A 22042-nucleotide genomic window follows, 5' to 3' on the forward strand; every position below is an offset into this window, starting at 1 on the left:
GAAACAAAAAATCCTGAGAGAGAAAAAAAACAATGAAAGAGGCATCACTCAAAGTGACATCTTTGTTTTTCTGTTGACGAAAAATAAATACTTGCAAAAACAAAAACACGCATTTCAACAATATTGGTGAAAGAACCCTCCTTCGAAGAAAAAAAGAAACAAAACCCTCCAAAAATTTCCTACAGTTCGATTTATTTTTGCCTCCGCCAAACGACGGATTCGATCCACCCGATATAGTACGAGACCCGGGTGTAGATGCCCGGTTTCCGCGAAGTGCCACAAACGCCTCCGATCGAGGTGATGCCGACGATGTCGTACCGGCAGACCGGATCCCGCGAAAGGACCTGCAGTGGACCGCCGGAATCGCCCTCGCAGGTGTCTTTGCCGATTTCGGTGCCCCCGGCGCACAGCTGCGAGGGCAGGATGCCGTGGCGCAGTCTCCTGGTTTTCGGAAAGGACACCATCCGGTCGCAGGTTTCCGTCGGGACCCAGGGCAGATCGACCTGGTGCAGTTCCGTTGGTTGTTCGCCGTCTGAAAGGGGGAGAGAGGTTCGACATTTTATCTATGTGAACATTTTATCAACACATTATTAGGGTGGGTCAAATAAGATATTTTTGTAAGTTTAAAAATGCCAGAATTTCGTTTTCGGTCAAAATGAACTAGTAATTTTTTTCGTATTTTGAATTCAGATCAAAGCATGCGGGGTTTACACAGTAAGTGGGAATCGACGAGCTCGGTAATTCATTTTACCGAATTCTCAACATGCGGAGTTTGTTGATCAGTTCGGTAATTTTGTTCTATTATGACCGGCTGCGGGCTGGATAGTAAATATGGCGGGTATTATTCGGTAAAAAACAAACAAACTGTTAAATGTTTGTTTGTTTGTTTGTTTATTGTTCCAGTAGAGTAAGAATACAATATTATTTTCAATTACTACTTCCGATATACACAATTTGTCATTTACGTTCACTTATTTTAATTTTAATCCTATTCTATTTTATTTCCTATAACTAATTATTTTCACAGTAAGAATCCAACGCGGCTGCTAATTCTGGTGCTGTTTCCAGTAGTTCAGACATTCTCTTTTAAAAATGGCTTCTGACAAGGCCGTGCGAACGGGGGGGAGGGGGGGGTTTTAGGGGTTAACCCCCCCCCCCCCCCCATGAAGATTTTTTCCAAGTTAAATTTTCACCGTTACTTGATCTTAAATGTTTTTGAAAATAAGTGTTAACAAGCAAGTCAGAAATTTGTCTCGCCTCCGGCGGAATTTTGTTTTAAATCACCTTTGGCTTGAGACATTTCGATCTACAACACTATTCGACGTTTACGAATTGAAACTAACTTTGATTGCACTTCAATTAATTTTTTGTAAAGAAACTCGAAACTTGACATACAAAAATCCTACCTCTTCTGAATGGATATTTCTTAATGAGGAATTGTAACTAAATAAGAACAAACGAACTATTTTTTTTACAGAAAAAATCGTTTATTTCATTACAAATGTTATGCTGATATGAAATATTCTTCAACAAACCAATTTCAGACTTAATTTTATTTCGTGTTTTTTGTTCCTCTAAATGCTCAACACAACACATAATTTCTACAAGGCCACAAAATTTAAATTTTTCTAAGGTGCAACGAATTCAAAAGATAATTTCGTACCCTGAATCAAAATATGCAATATTTCTATCAGCTTTTGTGATTGAAATACCTTTTGAAAATAATTAAAAAGTATTCGAGAAATTTGTGCACTTTGTTTTTACAAAAAAATAAATCAAAAACATATCATTTAAAAATAAAAGTTTAAAACGTGTTATCAACTTTCCTCAAGACTTCAAGTTTTATTTTACTTTTTCTCATTTATAATATTTTTAAGAAGTTTTAAACCAAAGTGAAGTTTAGATATTTTGTAAGCATACATGTTATCTTTTTGCAGCTTTCAACAAAAATGATAAATTAAATAAAGTTTTTTTTACATTTTCTGCAGTAATGTCAAAATTACTTGTGATGTTTTTGTTGAATTTTTAGATTATGCATCATTTTTATCAAAATATTTATTCTTAATTTGATGAAGTATGATAAACAGAATCAGAATCATATTTTTCATAAGTATATTTAGGATTGTTTAGTTTAGTTTATTACTTGGTCTTTGGATGAGGAATTACCATACAGACAAATTGCTTTAAAAAAAAAAACTAGGTTATTCTACTTATGTCTAGTTTATATTTAGGTTTGTTAGTTAATTAGTTATCAATGTTTGATTTAACTTAAAACTGATACATTTTAAAACTCCTTGTCATAAAAACTAAAAGTGTTCGACCAAATTTGATAAAAGACTCGAGTTCAAGACGCTAAGATCTACCAAATCAATCATTAAAAAAATAACAAAAATCCTGTTGCCTTGAGTCAATTAAATTATGTAAAAGGTTATGGTGAAACGTGTTTATTAAAGAAAATCCTTCTGAAATGTTTTAAAACACCTATGTTTTACATTTTTATATTTTGTTTAATTTTTCAAATAAATTTATCGAATTTTAAAGTACAGTACCTACTGTTCTTTCCAGCACCCAATGTTTCAATCAAAAGTGACAAAATACTTAGAGTTTGCAAACCTGTGATTTAACATTAATTTATTTTCTTTTATAAAATCGTGTTTTATGAATCGATAATGATTTTTAAATTAATATTAAAAAGTTTTAAAAGCAGATTAGAAGTAGCAACGATGCGAAATGTTAACTTACTTTGTGTTTATTTTGTTCTTCCAATATTTGCAACAAAACTTGGAATTCCTTATTATTAATTTTTAATCAGTTTTCATTGATTATTCACGAAATGACCCATTTCCCAACATTTTCATGTCAGTATGATTGAACAAGAAGATATTATTTTGAACGTCAAAAATGAATTTTCTAAGCCGTGAATTTTGACAACTGGATGATTTTATTAATAAAAAGGTTTTATCTTTGACTTCTATCACTGGCACTTTTCAAATAATAATAAATATATTCTTCTATTTATCAAATAAAATTAAACCATCAACCATTGAATAAATTCTCCAAGGTTCAAAATCGTTTTTTTAGTCAGTTTTCAAAAATTCACATTTTAAATCGCGATTAAGTACTATTTGTTCAAATTCAAAATTCTACAGAGGAATTTTTAAAACAACCCTTCAGTTGAAAATGAAAAAAAGAATTGAAATTAAGATGAATAAAAATTAACAATTACTATCATTTTCCTATTTCGATTATTTTAAATTCACTAAGAAACCCTTTTGAAACAAATTTCTAGTTCAGAATAAAGAACATCATTTTTGTAAAAATTATAAATGACTTATCAAAAATTTTAAACTCCAATTATGATATGATTTGAAAATTTTGTTTTTTTTTATCAGTCCAGTTTGTGTGGTAATCATGAGTGAGAAACAGTGTTAGAAATTCCTTTCCTTTTTATTGTTTTTTTTTTTGGTATTGTTATTATTTTTAGCTAAATTTGAATTTCGAAACTGAAATATTGTAGGTACGATTTTACCGAATGCTAAAATGGTAAAATCTTTGAATTATTTACATACACTGTTGGACATAAGTATTCGTCAGAAATGTAGGGCGTATGGTTCTTTGAAAGTGTTAAATAGTGTTTCAGTTCTATGAAGAAAATTGAAATGGATGGGAAAAGCAAGAATAAAGTTGAGGTTTTTTTAATTTCTGGGTGGAGCTGAACCCACACCTGAGGGAGGGGAGATGTTCTTCGTTGTGATTTTCTGTGCTGGTAAGGAAAGTGAAGGAAATGGGGAAAACAGGACAGATGGTGTTTAGTGATAGAATGGATTGGAAAGAGTATGCAAAATCTTCAACTGGGAGTTAGAACTAAGGTCAAAGTTAGCCAATTTTTCATAAAACTCCAAGGGTAAGATTATTAAATAAAATCATATTTGAATAATCAATCAACTGCAAACTGGCCAGGTATATACACGGATGCCGGAATACCTGTTGTAAATTTATTAAATTTTTATTTAATAAATTTTAAACTAGTGTTGGAGATGATTGATATATTCTTCCAGAATTAAAACAAACAGTAACACGACAAACACACATTTCATAACAGCTCATATGAAGCCATGGTATCGGGTTTGTTTCACCCTTCATTTGATATTTGCTGAACCATTAATTTAAGAATGCAGGAAGGAACATACTTTGATAAAACTGCGGTGAATCCGTGCACCCATGGTGGATTACCAACATACAACATACATACATACTGTTGGACATAAGTATTCGTCATAGTTGGTTCTTCGCAGTTATTTATTAAATGTAGATCGAAATAGTTTGCGATATTTTTATATTTTTTATGTGAGAAGGTTCTGTGGAATGTTCTCTATCTAAGCACATAAAATTTGTACCTTTACTTTCATAACAATAAATGAAAAAAATCTGAATTTGTTATTGGACAAAAGCATTCGTCAGATTCAAGAAAATGCTACTTTCTCAATTTAAACAGATGTAAGCGCTTATGTAACTCCACCACTAGAATCGGTATGAAGTTGGCTTTCTGGTGTGTTGATTGCTAAAATCTTGAATTTATATACTCAAAATCTAGTGCAAAGTTGAATTTAAGTACAAAAAAATCTGAGAAAATTGCAAGTTGTAAAAAGTTCAAAAACAGATACTTTTGAAAATTCGTCAAAAATTTTGTATTCCGTATTAATCTAAAATTGCAAAAAATTTATCTGGTTCGACTTGATCAATTTTGACGGATCATTGATTGAAAAGTACGGGTTTTATACTACTTTTTTACATTTTTGTGGTCGCGATCTTAAAAAATTTCAAAAAACAAATTCTTGTGTGCAAAATATAGCTTCTTATTTCAGCTTTTATAGGCACTAGGTGAGTTTTTTTGAGCATTTCGTAGCTGATCTACATCTTTTTCCAATTTATTTATTTTACTTTGAATATCAGAAACCAGAGGTATTATAGTTGAACATTGTCAGAAGAACATATTTGACATACATTTTGTAATATCAGTTGAGAAACACGAGAGGTATCAGATATACTTTAACCGATATACACCACTTCACGAGAAAACGGGAGACACGAATAGCGCTATCTGGCGACAGCAATTGAAGTATTACACTGTGAATTTTATCGGAGCTTTGATCAAAGATACCAGATTTGCTGATTTTTTAATTGACAATCGCAAAAAGTGTGGCGTAGCATATCGAAAAGGCGGAAGTAAAATGAGTATTTTTTAAATAAATATAAATTTTTAACAGCTCAATTTTTTACAATTCTTTAAACGTAATAGAAACACTTGAAACAGAGTGATTGTAATATTACGATCGATTTAGCGCAAAATTTAAAAAAAAAAATAATGAAAAGGGGATGTTATTAGACTCAAAAACGGTAACATTCGTGATAAATGACTTATTTATTATAACTTCATAAATAACTAAAATGAGTGTGGTGAATATTGGTTTCAATTATATTTGGAAGTATAGTGGTTTCAAGCGAGAAGTGTCAAATTGACACTCAAGGTCTTATGAGGGAAATTTTTCCTAGGCTTTCAGGGTGCGTCTATAAAAAAAGTAATGATGCGAAATTAAAGATTTCAACAATTCATTGAGGGTCCCCAAAGAAATTGAATTATTTGAATGCACTCGAATGAAGTTACAAGCCGCCAATTTTCCAATAGTGTCATATTGACACTCAAGAGGGGATTAGGGTTGATGAAGCTTCGTGGAATAATTACTCGATTACCAAAAAAGTATTATTACTGAAACTGGTCGGTAAAATAAATTACAGAAGTTGTAAAAGATTTCCGTTTACTGTGTAATTTGCAGTTTTGTGACGATTTACGAATTTAAGAATTTGTTCGGAGAATGTCGTTTTGTTGTATTTTCTAAATATTTTGTTTCATAGTGATGCCACGGAAATTTCAAACCATTGCCTTTTTACCGAATTTTCCGATAAAAATGTATGACTCCGTCTAATCAACAATTTTGCCATCCCCAACAGTGCAATGCTGGTCACCTGGAAGCGTTTTGTATTCAATCTTGAAATAGGTTTCGTCGTCGAAGATAACGCACACTGATTTTTCACACAGCAGTTGTTCATATAATTTATGAGCTCTTGGAACATAAGCAGCTTGTTTTTATTCCGTTTCGGCTTCTCCTGCTTCATATATGTATGTCTTTAGACCCAATTATACCTTGACACGATGGACAGTGCTGAGAGGAGATCCCATTTTTTGGACACATCCTGAACAAAGGCAGTAACTCACTGGCGTAAGCACGCATGACTTCCCGGTCCAAAGTTTTGTCCACCGGACTCGGTATTTGCCCAGAAAATTTTTTGTCCACGAAGCTGCTTTCCCCTCCATACTTTCGAATAAAAGTTTAGACTGCTCTTATACTTACTTTTTTCCACTTTCGCTGTCTGACTCAGCGAAATATTGAGGGGAACAACGTTTGTTCACGATATTGATGACCTTTTACGAGGAAATGCTCCTTATTTTTACAAAAATTATGAGAACTTTACCTCACGATACAGAGAGTTTTAAGTTAAACTTTGACAACACACAGGGGAAATCAGTCGTTTAAACTTGGATTGGTTTGTCACATTTTATACAAGAAATACTAAATAAGTATTGCTTACAAAAATTTTTATAACCTTACCTAAAAATCCCGTATTTATGTAGGCATGTTGAAACTGTTATTTACAGTGAGCGCAACAAGCGCTTTTGAGTATGCAATAAATCCCCGAATAGTTATCAAATAGCACAAAAGCAATATACCCAAATGCTTCGTAGCGCACAAATCTATCATATAGTTTATTCAAAGGAAATATACGCGCCTTAAATCTCATTTTGTAATCAAGTATTTTATCGGGTTTCTGTGGCTTTTCAGCATAACATCAAATACTACTTTTGCTTCTAATAATCCAAATAGGAATATTCAGTCCCTGACTTTTCTGTTTTCATTAGTTGAAAAAAAAATAAGAGAAAATTTATAATTATCATATATGTACGTCATACTAAAGTTTTCCAAAAAAAATTATAAGTGTATTCGGATCGAATAAAAAAAACCTCTGACCAAAATCCAAGATTTTCTTATGAAAAATCAAGAGTAAGAGTCAGCGGTGTTCAGTTCAAATTTTACATTTCCAAATAATGTTTGCACGTGTAATTCGATGAAACAAGCGCAAACAATCTTACATTATGTAAAATAGTGTATTTTTGGTTTTAATTTTGCTTAGATTAAGGATAAATCCGGGCATTTTTTTTTTCGCGATATCTGGGCAATCGCGCCGGACCGGGCTTTATCTTATTTTTCTTTGCAAAAGCTGGTGACGTGGAATGCTTAATCTTCCCTTTTACTCCCAACAAATTGACAGTATTTAAATGACTTTAAATAACTCTGTTTTTTTTTTGATTTACTAAAGTTTTCCGAACGTTTTTGAATTTTTTTTTTATCATTGTACTCTTTTTAGAATTGCGGGATATGGTAACCCTAGTTTAAATGTCTTCCGGAATGAGCGGGATTGTATGAAAATCGGGCTTAGACATAATGGGGCACTCTATAAAAATTCACCGGCTTCAGCTTTGCTGAAGGGCACAAACCGAGTAAAAAAAAGAAAAAAAATATAATGACGACCCAAACAACGCAATTCTTTTTTTTATTTAAAAGAATCTAGCAACAAGTAAAAGCAATTATTACAATGTTCAGAAACATTGTTATAACAAAAAAAAATAGAGTCTTGAAAAGATGGAGATAATTGATCTGCATTGTATTTTCGTTTTTACCAGTTGCTTGGAGTCACCAAATGACACGGTTTAGCAATAGTTCAATAGCATTAGCTCCCATGAATTGTAACGCCTTTGCTCTACACATTAGCTACCTACCTTTTACTTGAACATCTTCTTGTCATGCGATGCAGAACAAACTGATAAATCCTCTGTCTACTTTACACTTTTGTCGTAGAAGAAGAAAGGAGAAAATTATAACCTCGCGTACAAGGCAGTCTTTTTTCGTGAACTGAATCTAACAATAAGGTCTCAAACGAGATTTGCTTCAATTCGAAAATTCATGAGAATTTGATTAGTTCTTTATTTGAGCATATTTTGGTCATTTTTGTGTCATTAAGTATTTGTCATATTTGTCATAATCTTCATTTCTGTCATATTTGCCATTTTTGAAATATTTGACATTTTTGTAATATTTGTAATTTTTGTAATTTTTGTCATTTTTGTCATATTTTTCATTTTTGTCATTTTTGTAATTTTTTTTTTTTTTTTTTTTTTGTTATTTTTGGCATTTTTGTCATTTTTGTCATTTTTGTCATTTTTGTCATTTTTGTCATTTTTGTCATTTTTGTCATTTTTGTCATTTTTGTCATTTTTGTCATTTTTGTCATTTTTGTCATTTTTGTCATTTTTGTCATTTTTGTCATTTTTGTCATTTTTGTCATTTTTGTCATTTTTGTCATTTTTGTCATTTTTGTCATTTTTGTCATTTTTGTCATTTTTGTCATTTTTGTCATTTTTGTCATTTTTGTCATTTTTGTCATTTTTGTCATTTTTGTCATTTTTGTCATTTTTGTCATTTTTGTAATTTTTGTCATTTTTGTCATTTTTGTCATTTTTGTCATTTTTGTCATTTTTGTCATTTTTGTCATTTTTGTCATTTTTGTCATTTTTGTCATTTTTGTCATTTTTGTCATTTTTGTCATTTTTGTCATTTTTGTCATTTTTGTCATTTTTGTCATTTTTGTCATTTTTGTCATTTTTGTCATTTTTGTCATTTTTGTCATTTTTGTCATTTTTGTCATTTTTGTCATTTTTGTCATTTTTGTCATTTTTGTCATTTTTGTCATTTTTGTCATTTTTGTCATTTTTGTCATTTTTGTCATTTTTGTCATTTTTGTAATTTTAGTATTTTTTGTAATTTTGGTAATTTTTGTAATTTTTGTAATTTTTGGAATTTTTGTAATTTTTGTAATTTTTGTAATTTTTGTAATTTTTGTAATTTTTGTAATTTTTGTAATTTTTGTAATTTTTGTAATTTTTGTAATTTTTGTAATTTTTGTAATTTTTGTAATTTTTGTAATTTTATAAAATTTTTGTAATTTTTGTAATTTTTGTCATTTTTGTCAGTTTTGTTATTTTTTGTCAAGTGGTTCTCGTTTATCCAGGTTCGGCCGTAGATCCCTTTTTGAGTTTTTTAACCAATTTTTTTACCAATTATTTCAAAACTGTCTTCACAGATACTCAAAGATACATTTAATTTCGATAATTTCTTTCGTAGACAGCTTTTAATATCAAAAATACTCACAATGCCCCAACTGGCCCCAGCCGATGGCCATCAGGTTCCGGTCCTGGGGCACGGCTTCCAGCGCCCACAGGCAGGCGGGCCGGATGAACTTTCCGAACGAGATCGTTCGATTGAGCTGAACCAGCGCTATATCGTTATAGGCCTGGACACCGTTATACGCCGGATGATGCACAATCCGGGAAACTCCCACATCCTGATGCTCGCTGTCGTCATCGTTGCTCAGATCGTATTCCCCAAGGCGGACCACGTTGGGGGGTTCTCTGAAGGAGGAAAAAACACCGGAAACGTTAGGACACTTCCATCAGGTTAAGGATGGTTGAATGAAGGTACCTCATCTCACTATTGGCACAGTGGGCGGCAGTAAGGACGAAATGTTCCGAAATCAGGGAACCCCCACAGAACCAATCCAAGGTCCGGGAAGTACAGTTGGCTTTCACTGACTCCAAACCGATCAGAGCCATATGCGGAAACTGACCAACGTTGGCCTTCCAACCCCCGACCAGATACTCGGTCAGCAGAAATCCTTGAGTGACACCCAGCATCATCACAAAGCTGACTAAGAATGCACCGAACATCCTGTTCTTGAGATTCGAGCGCGCAACACCAAAGATCACTAACAGTCCTTAATCAACAAATATCCGAGAGTGCGAAAGAACACGCGTGCGCTTGCGTATGGCAATAAATAAGGTACCAAATTCCGGATGTTTCAGGTTTTGATGTGGTTTTTATGATATTTTTGATGAAACCGAGCAACGCGCTTCAACACTCGCCAAGACGCCAACCGGGAATGATTCACTACGAGCCATTGGAGCTGCTGTATAAAGCTTTCGATATAGAGTTTTGCCGGCAGAATATCGTCACGTCATCGAACGTCGCCGGGCCGATTGATGGAAGCGACGACGACGACGCCGACGTCCGATGTCATTGTCGTCATCGTTGTGAATATCTACCTACCTGTTGAAGCCATGTGATAGACGCGACCACGCGCGCAAAAAAAGAATGGATAGCCACCAACGAGAGAGACTTAGCTATCATAAGCGAGTGAGAGGCGTCTAGGGAAGTTCCGCAAGCCACCCACTTTGGAACCATTGGAAGTCCGCGCTTCAACCTCGATTAAGCATTTCTTGTTTGTTTTGATTTTTTATATCACCAATCGAATATATAAAAAAAGACCGGGGAAGCAGTTACGGGTGTTTCGGCAAAAGAAGAACCAGACATTCTGGCTAAAGGACGATTTGACGAATCTGGCGCACACAAATGTGCTAATCGAATCTAGAATGGCCGAATCAGGCCGGGTCGGGTTACGATTTGAACTCTCAGAGACAGTTGGATCAATTTTTGGATGCTGCAATAAAAACGCTTTAGCTGATTGTACAAAATATATGAACTTTTTTGAATCTCGTTAAAAATTACCGATTTGTTTGAATTCTGCGATTTGACCTGACAAGTATAAACTTTTATTTAAAATATCCCTGCGTTGTCGATATTTCACAATTTGCCAATATTCGAAAAGAATGTTTGAAGAACTGTGAGTGTGAAGCGATAACCCTCTAAGGATGCTAGCTAGTAGCTACAGTACGATCCTTAAAAAATGGAAATTTTTATAGGAGTCTGTATTGAGTTGTTTTGGCTATGGCCACTGCTGCCCTTACACTATTACAAGCTCATATATTGCATAAGAATTATTAATGAACACGATTGGTTTTGGTACCAGGCTACGAGAATCGCGAGGTTTGGGTGATGTAATGTGACTCGTATTAATGCTCTATCTGAAACTATTCAAAATATTGTGTGGATGATATGACATTGTGCTTACACAAGGTTCAGCTTACTTGCTGAAACGTCCTCCTCAGCGGTGAGCACGGGGCCCCGGGTAGTTCCTCGGCATCCATGTACATGCAGCGCGCTCCCATGCGTGCGACTGATGTATTACTCCATTGGTATTTTTATATTCGACTAGCTGATTTTACCTGGCCCTGCTCGGGTCCAGTTTAAATATCAATAAACATGAATCATTTGATTTCTGGAAATTGCGGAAGCAAATTTTGCCCTAATTTAGCCACGTATTATCATTATTTATTTTATTGGAGACCTTTTACCATGACTGTTTGATGACTCGTCGCTCAGGATTACACAGATGTTAGGACATGTAAAGTTTGTAAGTTTATCGTTTTAATATTATTAAAAAACTATTAGTTGCTAATAGAAATTCAGAATAATTTCCCTCTAATGCTTATTCATCCTATCACGAAAAAAAATTTAAACCATAGTGTTTAAGGAAGCTTGAATTGATTGAACCTTATTTTTTCATCTTCAATTGATAACGATGTTTTTTTTTATTATCTTTTCCATGAACTATCTAATGAAAATCCAGTATCTTAAGCTTGAAAACATATGCGAACGACCTCTTTTGAAGATTATCATACTTTTCAAGATGGATAATCTGCCGATATATTCAGTTTTAATTTACTTAGAAATTCCTAATAAGACTTTCGCTGATACCTTGTGTAACAGTGAATATTGAAATACTTATTGGATACACCCTAATAATTTTTATGGCAAATATCTGCCGAAGTCGATCCTTTGTTCTTGAAAATCTATTATTGTTCATTATTATAAAAGGAATTGAATATGCGATTAAAGTCAGTTAAATTTGTACCTCAGAAAACTACGTGTCTCTCTTTGATTGCCGATATTACTGTCCTGATAATATTACCACAGACAAAAAGACAGGACACTCCGTTTCCATTCTTCGCAAAACTGCTTCAAATTTGATGAAGCTAGGCAATGTCGACACCAGAGGCGCTGGTATCATTAAATTGAAAAAAATCCCAATTTGCCATCATGGTAGCTGTGTATTTTGGCATCTCCATGGTGCTTATGTTATGGTTATCGTTTGTTTTCATTCAGTTCTAATTCGGGAAGCTTTGTGTTCAAGATTTTGGTAATTAGTTCCAACGATCTGGCCCTGTTGGAAGACAAACCAACCGAACCGAGCAACAGGAGCTGTTTGAACCAGTGTGTGTAAGGCAATCCTTTAAATCTTTCCATTTTTTTCCGGACAATGTACTGAAGTTGTAGAAAGTTGGTCCAATGGTCCTATTTTCATTTCAGGAATTACTACACGCGATGGTTATGATGCAGATCAGTTAGTCACATCTCGTTTTGAAGGATGGAGATTTGGAAAATACCCAGCTTGTGGATAGCGCAACTGGAGCAAAATGAAAAGTGTTTGTTGAAGACCCCCTCTATAGGACAAGTACCTTCCCAGTCATTTCGTTTGAATTGGTTCGGAACATACGATTTATAAATTGCGGCCATTTGAAACGATGCCGAAAGTCAAAGTCATGGGAAACGTGTCCAACCTTTCTGAAAAATATGTATGAAAAGATTTGTTTTCAAGGAAGAAGCCCGTACCAAAATACTAACTTATCTTCTAAATAATCATAAAACAAAACCTAACTTCAAATAACACGAATACTCTCGCATTACGGTGCTTAGTATGGAAATATTCTTTGTCGAGAATAAATTTTTGGAATTTTGTGTTAAAAATTATCACTGGACTTTTTTGTTTTGAAACTAACGGAAAATTGCGAAAATTACTGTGGAATAAACTAAATTTTTAAAATATACTAACTTTTTTCAAAAGAGTTGTTTTTGGAACGCTTTATTCATTTTCAATGAAACCGGAACGTTTGAGGTAATAATATTTAAAGTTCTGAACTGGTAAGTTGTTGGTTTTCCTGATTTAATTGTTCCTGCATGTTACCAGTCGGCAATCTGTTTTTACACACAACTGATCAACATACACAAACAGATTTCTTCCCTCTGAATTCTTCCCACCTGCTGGAAGGATAAGGTCGTTTTAATCACTTCTGGAAACCTAATCCTAATTAAAAGTATAAAACTGATAAAACTTTCTTTAAAAACCTTCTTATTGCAACTGCTTAGTGTAGAAAAATTCCAAACTGATTGTTTACGTTATCAGTAATGAATGTCAAAATTTCATGGCTACCTTCAATGGTTTATTCTACCATGTCGATAATGGTAGGCAATGTCGCCAACAAATGGCAATGTAATAGCTTTGCGAAGAATTGATCAGATTTTCTTAAGAGTGTCCTGTCTGTTTGTCTGTGATATTACACTGTTACAATTCTGTAGACAGGATTCGGTACTTATCGTGCGTAAAGTAATCGCGGATTCGAAATAGATTCGCGGTGGCAAAAGGCCAATAACGATTTTGGTGGTTGCCGAGTTGTGATGAGCGTTGATCACGACGAGAAGTTGGAAGAGATTTCCAAAAGTGTTGCGGAGCACGTGGTTGGTACTAGCGAACACGAGGTTGAGGATAGTTCGCAGGCTATGAGCCTGCTAAGCAACCTGTTCGCGAAGGATATTTCGAGTAGTGGCGAATCAAACTTCGACAAAGAAGATTTTGAGCGGTTAAACAAAAAGGACTCTAAATAGTTATAAAAATCGTGGTGGTGAAAGTAAACGTAACACGATGGATAACGAATCGTTACATCTATTGATCGATGCCTTGAAATCGCTCACGAAAGAAAACGTTCGCCGATTTGACGTGCGTGACGTTAAGGACATTGTGGTTCCGTTTGACCCCGATGTGCCCACCACGCCAACGGCAGAACAATGGCTCGAATCTATCGAGAAAGCTGCGGCACTGTATAATGGAGATGCCGCGTGGATGCTGCAATGTGGCATAGTGAATCTGCAAGGAGCTGCGAAACTTTGGTTCACCGGGGCTACTGTGAAGACATGGAAAGATTTCAAAGTCAGTTTAGTGCAGGACTTCCCAACTTCGGTTGATGTCGTGAGTATTCATCAGACAATGATGAACCGAAAAAAACTGCCAAGTGAGAGCTTGGAAACCTATTTCTACAGCCATGTCGCGTTGGGTAGAAAAGGAAAGCTGCCCGATCAAGCCACTATAAAGTATATTGTTTAGGGTCTCGAAGGTCGGTTCGGCACGATCGCTCAGTTCGACTCTCTACCTGAGCTTTTGAAACAGTTGAAGTGGTTAGCCGAAGTGAAACAATTGAAGCCGATAGAATCGTCTCGTGGATCTTTGTCGAAGCCAACTGCGAGAAGAGAGACTTCATCGAGTATCAAGTGTTACCGATGTAGTGGTGTTGGCCACGCAGCAGCAACGTGTACTGAGAAAAAGGCGGGAGGGTCAATGAATGTCGAGTGTTTTCGATGCAATAAGAAGGGGCATTTCGCCAAAAATTGCACTAAGTTCGTGGCGCAGAAGTCGTCATCCAATGTGATGCAAGAAATTCGCCAGAAGAGCAATTATGTGAAGACTGTTCAGATTGATGAAAATTGTGTGGATGCACTTTATGATTGTGGTTCTGCTGTGACAACGGTCAAAGAAAGTTGCAGTGGTATCTTGAGCAAATGAGAACCATACAACATCGAATTGGTCGGATTCGGTGGGAATAAAGTGCAAGTACGCGAACGCAGCTTGGAAAAATTAGTGGTTGATGGCTTGGCACTAGAAGTAATGATGTTAGTGGTACCAAATAGAGTGCAAGCCAACACAGTGATCATTGGGAGAGATGTTCTCGAACGTGATGACGTTCGTTTCATCAAGGAAAAGGGGAGTGTTAGGATAGAGAGAATCGAAGGTGAAACCCGATCACCGGAGCTCACGAATGAACCTCTACCTAGATCGTGTGGTTCGAAAACGGACATGTATGCGATTCGAGCTTTCACTTTCACACCAATTTCTGCAAGTGAGATAAATGCAGATGGTAGCGAGCGAGAACGTGAGCGTGGATGTGGTCCAACGTTACCGGCATTGCTTTGCGAAGAGCTACAGGGAGATGGGCACCGCCAAAGGTTGAATTAGTGGATGAAAAGCCCGTCTACATCAAACAATACCCGATGGAATACGCTCGAGAAAAGGTGATCGAAGAAACCGTAGAAGATTTGTTGACGGCACAAATCATCCAACCGTCAAAGTCCCCGTATAACAGTCCCACCGTTCTAGTGAAGAAAAAGAGCGGTGATTGGCGGATGGTGGTGGATTATCGTGTCATTAATGCGAAAACGGTGAAAGATAAGTGGCCTATGCCGGTCATCGAAGACTGTCTAAATCAGCTTGTTGGTGGTTCGTCGACTGTTCGTTGCTGTTGACCTGTTCCGTGGATATCATCAGATTCCTATGTCCGTGTACAGTAGAAGATTTACTGCTTTTTCGACCCCGATCGGTCACTACGAATACGTGAAGATGCCATTTGGACTGTCCAATGGTAGTGCAATGTTCCAGAGGATGATCGACGCAGTAATTGCTCCATTTCGACGGATGGGTTTCGTGGCGTACCTGGACGACGTCACCTTCGGAGGAGAAGATTTTAGTGATGTGATGAAAAAGTTCGAAAAGTTGCTGAAGGCGATATCAGAAAATAGACTATCAGTGAATCTAGAGAAGACGCAGTTTTAGAAGAAAAAAGTGAACTTTTTGGGCCACGAAATCAGCGCCGGTGAATTAAAGTCAGGACTCGATAAAATCAGTGCGATTAAAGACTTTCCAGTTCCTAATAGTGTACGCAATGTGAGAGAGTTCTTGGGCCTGGTGAACTATTTTAGACGTTTCGTGAAAGAATTCAGTATAGTTGCCGAACCTTTAACACGGCTTACAAAAAAAGACGCTGATTTCGTGTGGAGTTTTGCCCAACAATCGGCTTTTGAGAGACTCAAAGTAGTGTTGGTCAGTAGACCATTAATAGTGATGTACGATCCAGAGAGAGAAAAAAGCTACACACGGATGCCTGCTCACACGGTTTGTCGGGCATACTGCTGCAGAAGATGGATGATGGTTTACACCCGATAACTTACTTCAGTCGAAAAACTTCCCGGATAGAAAATCGCAAGTACAGCTATGAGTTGGAGGCTTTAGCTGTAGTGGAGTCGGTGGAACGTTTTCGGAAGTATGTGCTGGGCCGCCATGTTAAGATCGTAACCGACTGTGAAGCTGTGAAGAAAACGGTAGCGAAGAAGCAAATGCTGCCCGTGGTAGCAAAGTGGTTGCTGAAGCTTTTGGAATACGACTACGAATTAGTCCATCGCAAGGGTGAGAAGATGCAGCATGCCGACTGCTTGAGCCGGAATCCCGTGTGTGACGAACCCGAACCCGTGATGGCCAGTGTAATGGAAATAGATATTGGCGAGGATGAGTGGCTTATGCTTTTGCAGCGAGAAGACGATCATGTACGCGAGCTGATGGTGATTCTGCCCACCCCACCTGTCGATAACCGGGGTAGGCAGATCCATAATCAATATTCTCTGCAGAGTGAAGGTGTCATGCGACGGTGCAGTGATGGCCTCAAATGGGTGGTCCCTACACGTGCGCGTTGGAGGATTGCACGTAGCTACCACGATGAATTAGGCCATAAAGGTGTTGATAAAGTTTACCAAGCGATCAGCCGCAATTTTTGGTTTCGTCGAATGAAAAACTATTTGAAGCGATACATAGCCTCCTGTGTGTACTGTGCGTACGTAAAAAGTAAAAGTGGGACAAAGGAAGGCCTGTTGCACCCGATCGAGAAAGTGCCGATTCCATTTGATACGATCCATTTAGATCACCACGGTTTCACAAAGTACGTCGTTTTGAAAGCTGTACGTAACACAAACCAAAACCAGTGATCCAAACGTTGGGTGATGTGTTTGCGACGTTCGGCAAGCCGAATCGCATAATAACTGATCGTGGAACAGCGTATACATCGAAAGAATTCGAAGAGTTTTGTGGGCAGTCCGGAATCAGTCACGTGAAAGTAGCAGTTGGAACACCTCGGGCTAACGGGCAGGCAGAACGCGAAAATCGCAACGTTTTGCACTCGATCAGGTGCATGGTGAAGGATAACGATAGAAGTTGGGACCAGCACCTCCGCATGATCCAGTGGGGACTGAATACTATGGTGAACGATTCCACGAAGGTATCACCGCATTCGCTTCTGTTCAGTTACAATCATCGGGACATCATGCAGAATCATTTGTTGATGATTTTTACTTCAGAAGTACCTTCGGGACGTTCTGAGGAAACGCTTCGTGTCGTTCGGGACAGAATCCAGAAGGAGCAACAACGGCAGAGATTCACTTTGATAAACGACGCCGACCGGCTAGGCAGTACGAGGAAGGCGATCTGGTTTTGGTAGAGAACAATGTGCAAGCCACGGGTCAGAGTAAGAAGCTGGAGCCTCAATACAAGGGGCCTTTCATCATCGAGAAAGCGGTCGGCAATGATCGTTACCTGATTGCCGATGTTCCTGGAGTTCGATTCAGCCAGAGAAGAACGTCGACTATCTTCGCGGCCGAAAGGATGAAGCCGTGGTCCGCGAATGCTTCAGTGGAGGCCAGCGACGACGAGGAAGACATCGACGATGATCACGTGAGTCAATCCGGAGACGATTGATTATTGCCGAGGCGGAATAAAAGCTGTGGTGTCCGTTGTAACAGTGAATATTAAAATACTTATTGGATACACCCTAATAATTTTTATGGCAAATATCTGCCGAAGTCGATCCTTTGTTCTTGAAAATCTATTACTGTTGATTATTATTAAGGGAATTGAATATGCGATTAAAGTCAGTTGAATTTGTACCTCAGAAAACAACGTGTCTCTCTTTGATTGCCGATATTACTGTCCTGATAATATTACCCTGTTACACTTGTTAAAAACTTGCTTTGCATGTTTTTAATTTTATGTGGTTTTATCGCTTTTTAATTTCACACTGTTGTATGATTAGTTTATTTACATGTTGAAAGTTCCACTTATAGTTTTTCGCAGTTATCAAAACACACATAATCTCGGAACCGAAATCGCCCAACTTATAATGTTATGGAAAATATGTTGTTTAAGTTATAATTCAATTTTTCTATTCTTTGACACAACTATCTTATTTATTTTCATAAGTGATAAATTTAAAAATCGTTGGAAATCTTTTTTTTTTTTATTCGCAGTATTAAACGGTTTAATTTTTATCATAATTGGATGATAGAACTGACCGCATTGATGATCAACAATAACTCATAAGTCATAAATAGTCTGGCAAAGTCATAAATAAGTCCAACAGGGTAGTCTGCCTGTCTCTACGGTTTAAAGGTACGAGTAACCTTAATGGCTCAGAAATACATAAACATGGAAAACTTCTCTGTTCAAAGGAAAACTCCGTCGGCAAGATTTGTCGACACCGATTAACGCTAAACGATAAACGATAAATTTTGCTAAAAAAAATAAAAATAAAAAAAATTAATAAAAAACCCGCCAAAAATTTTGCTATCAAATTTTTAATCATCAGCAGGCTTGGATTTGCTTTCCAGTGAACGTGAACTTTGGATGGTCGTTCCTAATGCCCAGCCCATGGTGATGGTGAAAAAAACCCCGCCAAAGGAAACGAAAATTGGCTGGCAAATAAAAGTTCTAATGTTATGAAATAGGTCTATCAATATTTACACATTATTTACACAAGTTACAGACCGCTGAATCTGTAACTCACTGTTGCCCGTCCGCAATTCCAAAATCAACATTTATCAAAGCGAAATAAAAAAACAGCTAAACATGAATGAATCACCGCCGTCATACCAAACTTGCCTATTTCATTCAACAAACTTCGGCATGCACACACTCAGCAAAGCAAGTGTGCCGCAATGAGCCCAAAACATGATCGAACTGGTTCACGCCTGCCTTCAGCTTCACCCAGTTTCGCGTTCACCCCAACAGAAGCAGAAGCATCAGTAGGACAAAAACCGGACAAGGCTCGGATTCTTGGTGCTTTCCCACCATGCGTTCGCAAGAAGGCCACCAAAAATGCAAAAGCCGGCAAGCCGGCTGGCTGCTCCAACTAACTACCCGATGAATCATCTCCAGGCGAGGGGCTCAATGACCATTTGCTCGTTCGTTCAAATCGTTGCTAGCCGGTCCAAAGTCTAAAATTGCCGTGGCCTTCATGCGGAATCGTAGATCCGGAATGGCGTTTGGTCGGACGGGCCTCCAAAATTGATGTGTTTGGATCCGCTCTCGATTGGGTTGTGACGCAAAAACTAACAAGCACTATCGCTTACTTTTGATTTACTTTCAGGTTTATTACTCATGCCCATAGAAATGCCACAAGTTCAATCTTCTAAAAAAAATCATCTTTGTCATTTTTGTCATTTTTAGCATTTTTGTCATTTTTGTCATTTTTGTCATTTTTGTCATTTTTGTCATTTTTGTCATTTTTGTCATTTTTGTCATTTTTGTCATTTTTGTCATTTTTGTCATTTTTGTCATTTTTGTCATTTTTGTCATTTTTGTCATTTTTGTCATTTTTGTCATTTTTGTCATTTTTGTCATTTTTGTCATTTTTGTCATTTTTGTCATTTTTGTCATTTTTGTCATTTTTGTCATTTTTGTCATTTTTGTCATTTTTGTAATTTTTGTCATTTTTGTCATTTTTGTCATTTTTGTCATTTTTGTCATTTTTGTCATTTTTGTAATTTTTGTAATTTTTGTCATTTTTGTCATTTTGTCATTTTTGTCATTTTTGTCATTTTTGTAATTTCTGTCATTTTTGTAATTTTTGTCATTTTTGTCATTTTTGTAATTTTTATCATTTTTGTCATTTTTGGCATTTTTGTCATTTTTGTCATTTTTGTCATTTTTGTCATTTTTGTCATTTTTGTCATTTTTGTCATTTTTGTCATTTTTGTCATTTTTGTCATTTTTGTCATTTTTGTCATTTTTGTCATTTTTGTCATTTTTGTCATTTTTGTCATTTTTGTCATTTTTGTCATTTTTGTCATTTTTGTCATTTTTGTCATTTTTGTCATTTTTGTCATTTTTGTCATTTTTGTCATTTTTGTCATTTTTGTCATTTTTGTCATTTTTGTCATTTTTGTCATTTTTGTCATTTTTGTCATTTTTGTCATTTTTGTCATTTTTGTCATTTTTGTCATTTTTGTCATTTTTGACATTTTTGTCATTTTTGTCATTTTTGTCATTTTTGTCATTTTTGTCATTTTTGTCATTTTTGTCATTTTTGTCATTTTTGTCATTTTTGTCATTTTTGTCATTTTTGTCATTTTTGTCATTTTTGTCATTTTTGTCATTTTTGTCATTTTTGTCATTTTTGTCATTTTTGTCATTTTTGTCATTTTTGTCATTTTTGTCATTTTTGTCATTTTTGTCATTTTTGTCATTTTTGTTATTTTTGTCATTTTTGTCATTTTTGTCATTTTTGTCATTTTTGTCATTTTTGTCATTTTTGTCATTTTTGTGATTTTTGTTATTTTTGTCATTTTTGTCATTTTTGTTATTTTTGTCATTTTTGTCATTTTTGTCATTTTTGTCATTTTTGTCATTTTTGTCATTTTTGTCATTTTTGTCATTTTTGTCATTTTTGTCATTTTTGTCATTTTTGTCATTTTTGTCATTTTTGTCATTTTTGTCATTTTTGTCATTTTTGTCATTTTTGTCATTTTTGTCATTTTTGTCATTTTTGTCATTTTTGTCATTTTTGTCATTTTTGTCATTTTTGTCATTTTTGTCATTTTTGTCATTTTTGTCATTTTTGTCATTTTTGTCATTTTTGTCATTTTTGTCATTTTTGTCATTTTTGTCATTTTTGTCATTTTTGTCATTTTTGTCATTTTTGTCATTTTTGTCATTTTTGTCATCTTTGTTATTTTGGTCATGATAAAGATATTTTCCTCTCATACTTTCCACTTTAAAATTTAATCTTGTAACGTTTTTCTTGAAATGTTTGCATCCATGAATCCTCATCTTATCTCTCACCAGATTGATCATTAAGATTTAGCCAATGCTGCGTTAGTCTTTTTTTTTTTTTGATAAATTGAAGCCGCTTTCATTGTTTACTAACAGCAAATAACGATCAGTGTTTAATTTATTCCTTATCTACGTCAATGCAGAAAGCTGTTTCTGCAGCTTTTTTGATCACATAAAAATTAACTTAAACCAGATTCAGTTTATTCTGTAAAATAGTCGATAGCTTTGCACTCAGATTGTAAATAAGCTCAACTTTAAACTCGTTGCTTGTCGTACATTGGTTTGTTTACTTTCATCCAGCTCAGTCATATTAAGCTGTATGTTTCGTTTATACCTACAAATAAATATGAACAAAAAAAACTCGAGCCACCGAAAGCACGGTAGCACCAAACTGGCCGATGATTTGCAGGTATTTTGTTGTAAGCGAACATGCGATATCATCTCAGGTGCTGGGTCATTGTTATGATTTAAATCTGATAACAATGTCACTCGAATTGCCAACTTAATTGATGGAAAACAAACCAGACTCAGCACGTGTGTGAGTCATCATTCGGAAGTGCGGAAATTCAACTGAGGAAAGCAATTTTTTACTCTTAAACTGCTGTTAAATTTGGTCGATATAATTTTTAATTCCGTTGTTATAAGCTGTTTTAGTAAACCTACGCAAATTTAACGATTTAGGTCGGTTATTTTCGCCAAAGTATTTGGTACTTAACCCTTTTGGTATCAAATACATTGGCAAAAATAAGTAGGTAATGTTCAACGAAAAATATTCAATCTGCCTTCATACCAAAATGTTACTTTTATATCAAAACTTAAATTGGGGTATGTCAATTTCTTCAACTTACTTAGCCGAGCCAGAAAAAAAAACATCTTATAGAGGATTTACATTCTCACTTATAGTGTTTTCGTGCCGCAAAAACCATGGGACTTAGAG

The 22042-nt window shown here is 35.7% G+C and overlaps 1 protein-coding gene across 1 annotated transcript in view; it reads right to left on the reverse strand.

Annotated features, from left to right (window-relative positions):
• Positions 1–22042, reverse strand: part of LOC129738228 (uncharacterized) — a 53558-nt gene that overhangs the window by 6491 nt on the left and 25025 nt on the right. The window contains exon 4 of the mRNA XM_055729418.1: positions 184–532. Coding sequence (XP_055585393.1) covers positions 184–532 — 349 coding nt within the window. The remainder of the gene's footprint in view (positions 1–183; positions 533–22042) is intronic.

This window comes from Uranotaenia lowii, chromosome 1 (assembly GCF_029784155.1).
Source record: "Uranotaenia lowii strain MFRU-FL chromosome 1, ASM2978415v1, whole genome shotgun sequence".
Taxonomy (NCBI): Eukaryota; Metazoa; Arthropoda; class Insecta; order Diptera; family Culicidae; genus Uranotaenia; species Uranotaenia lowii.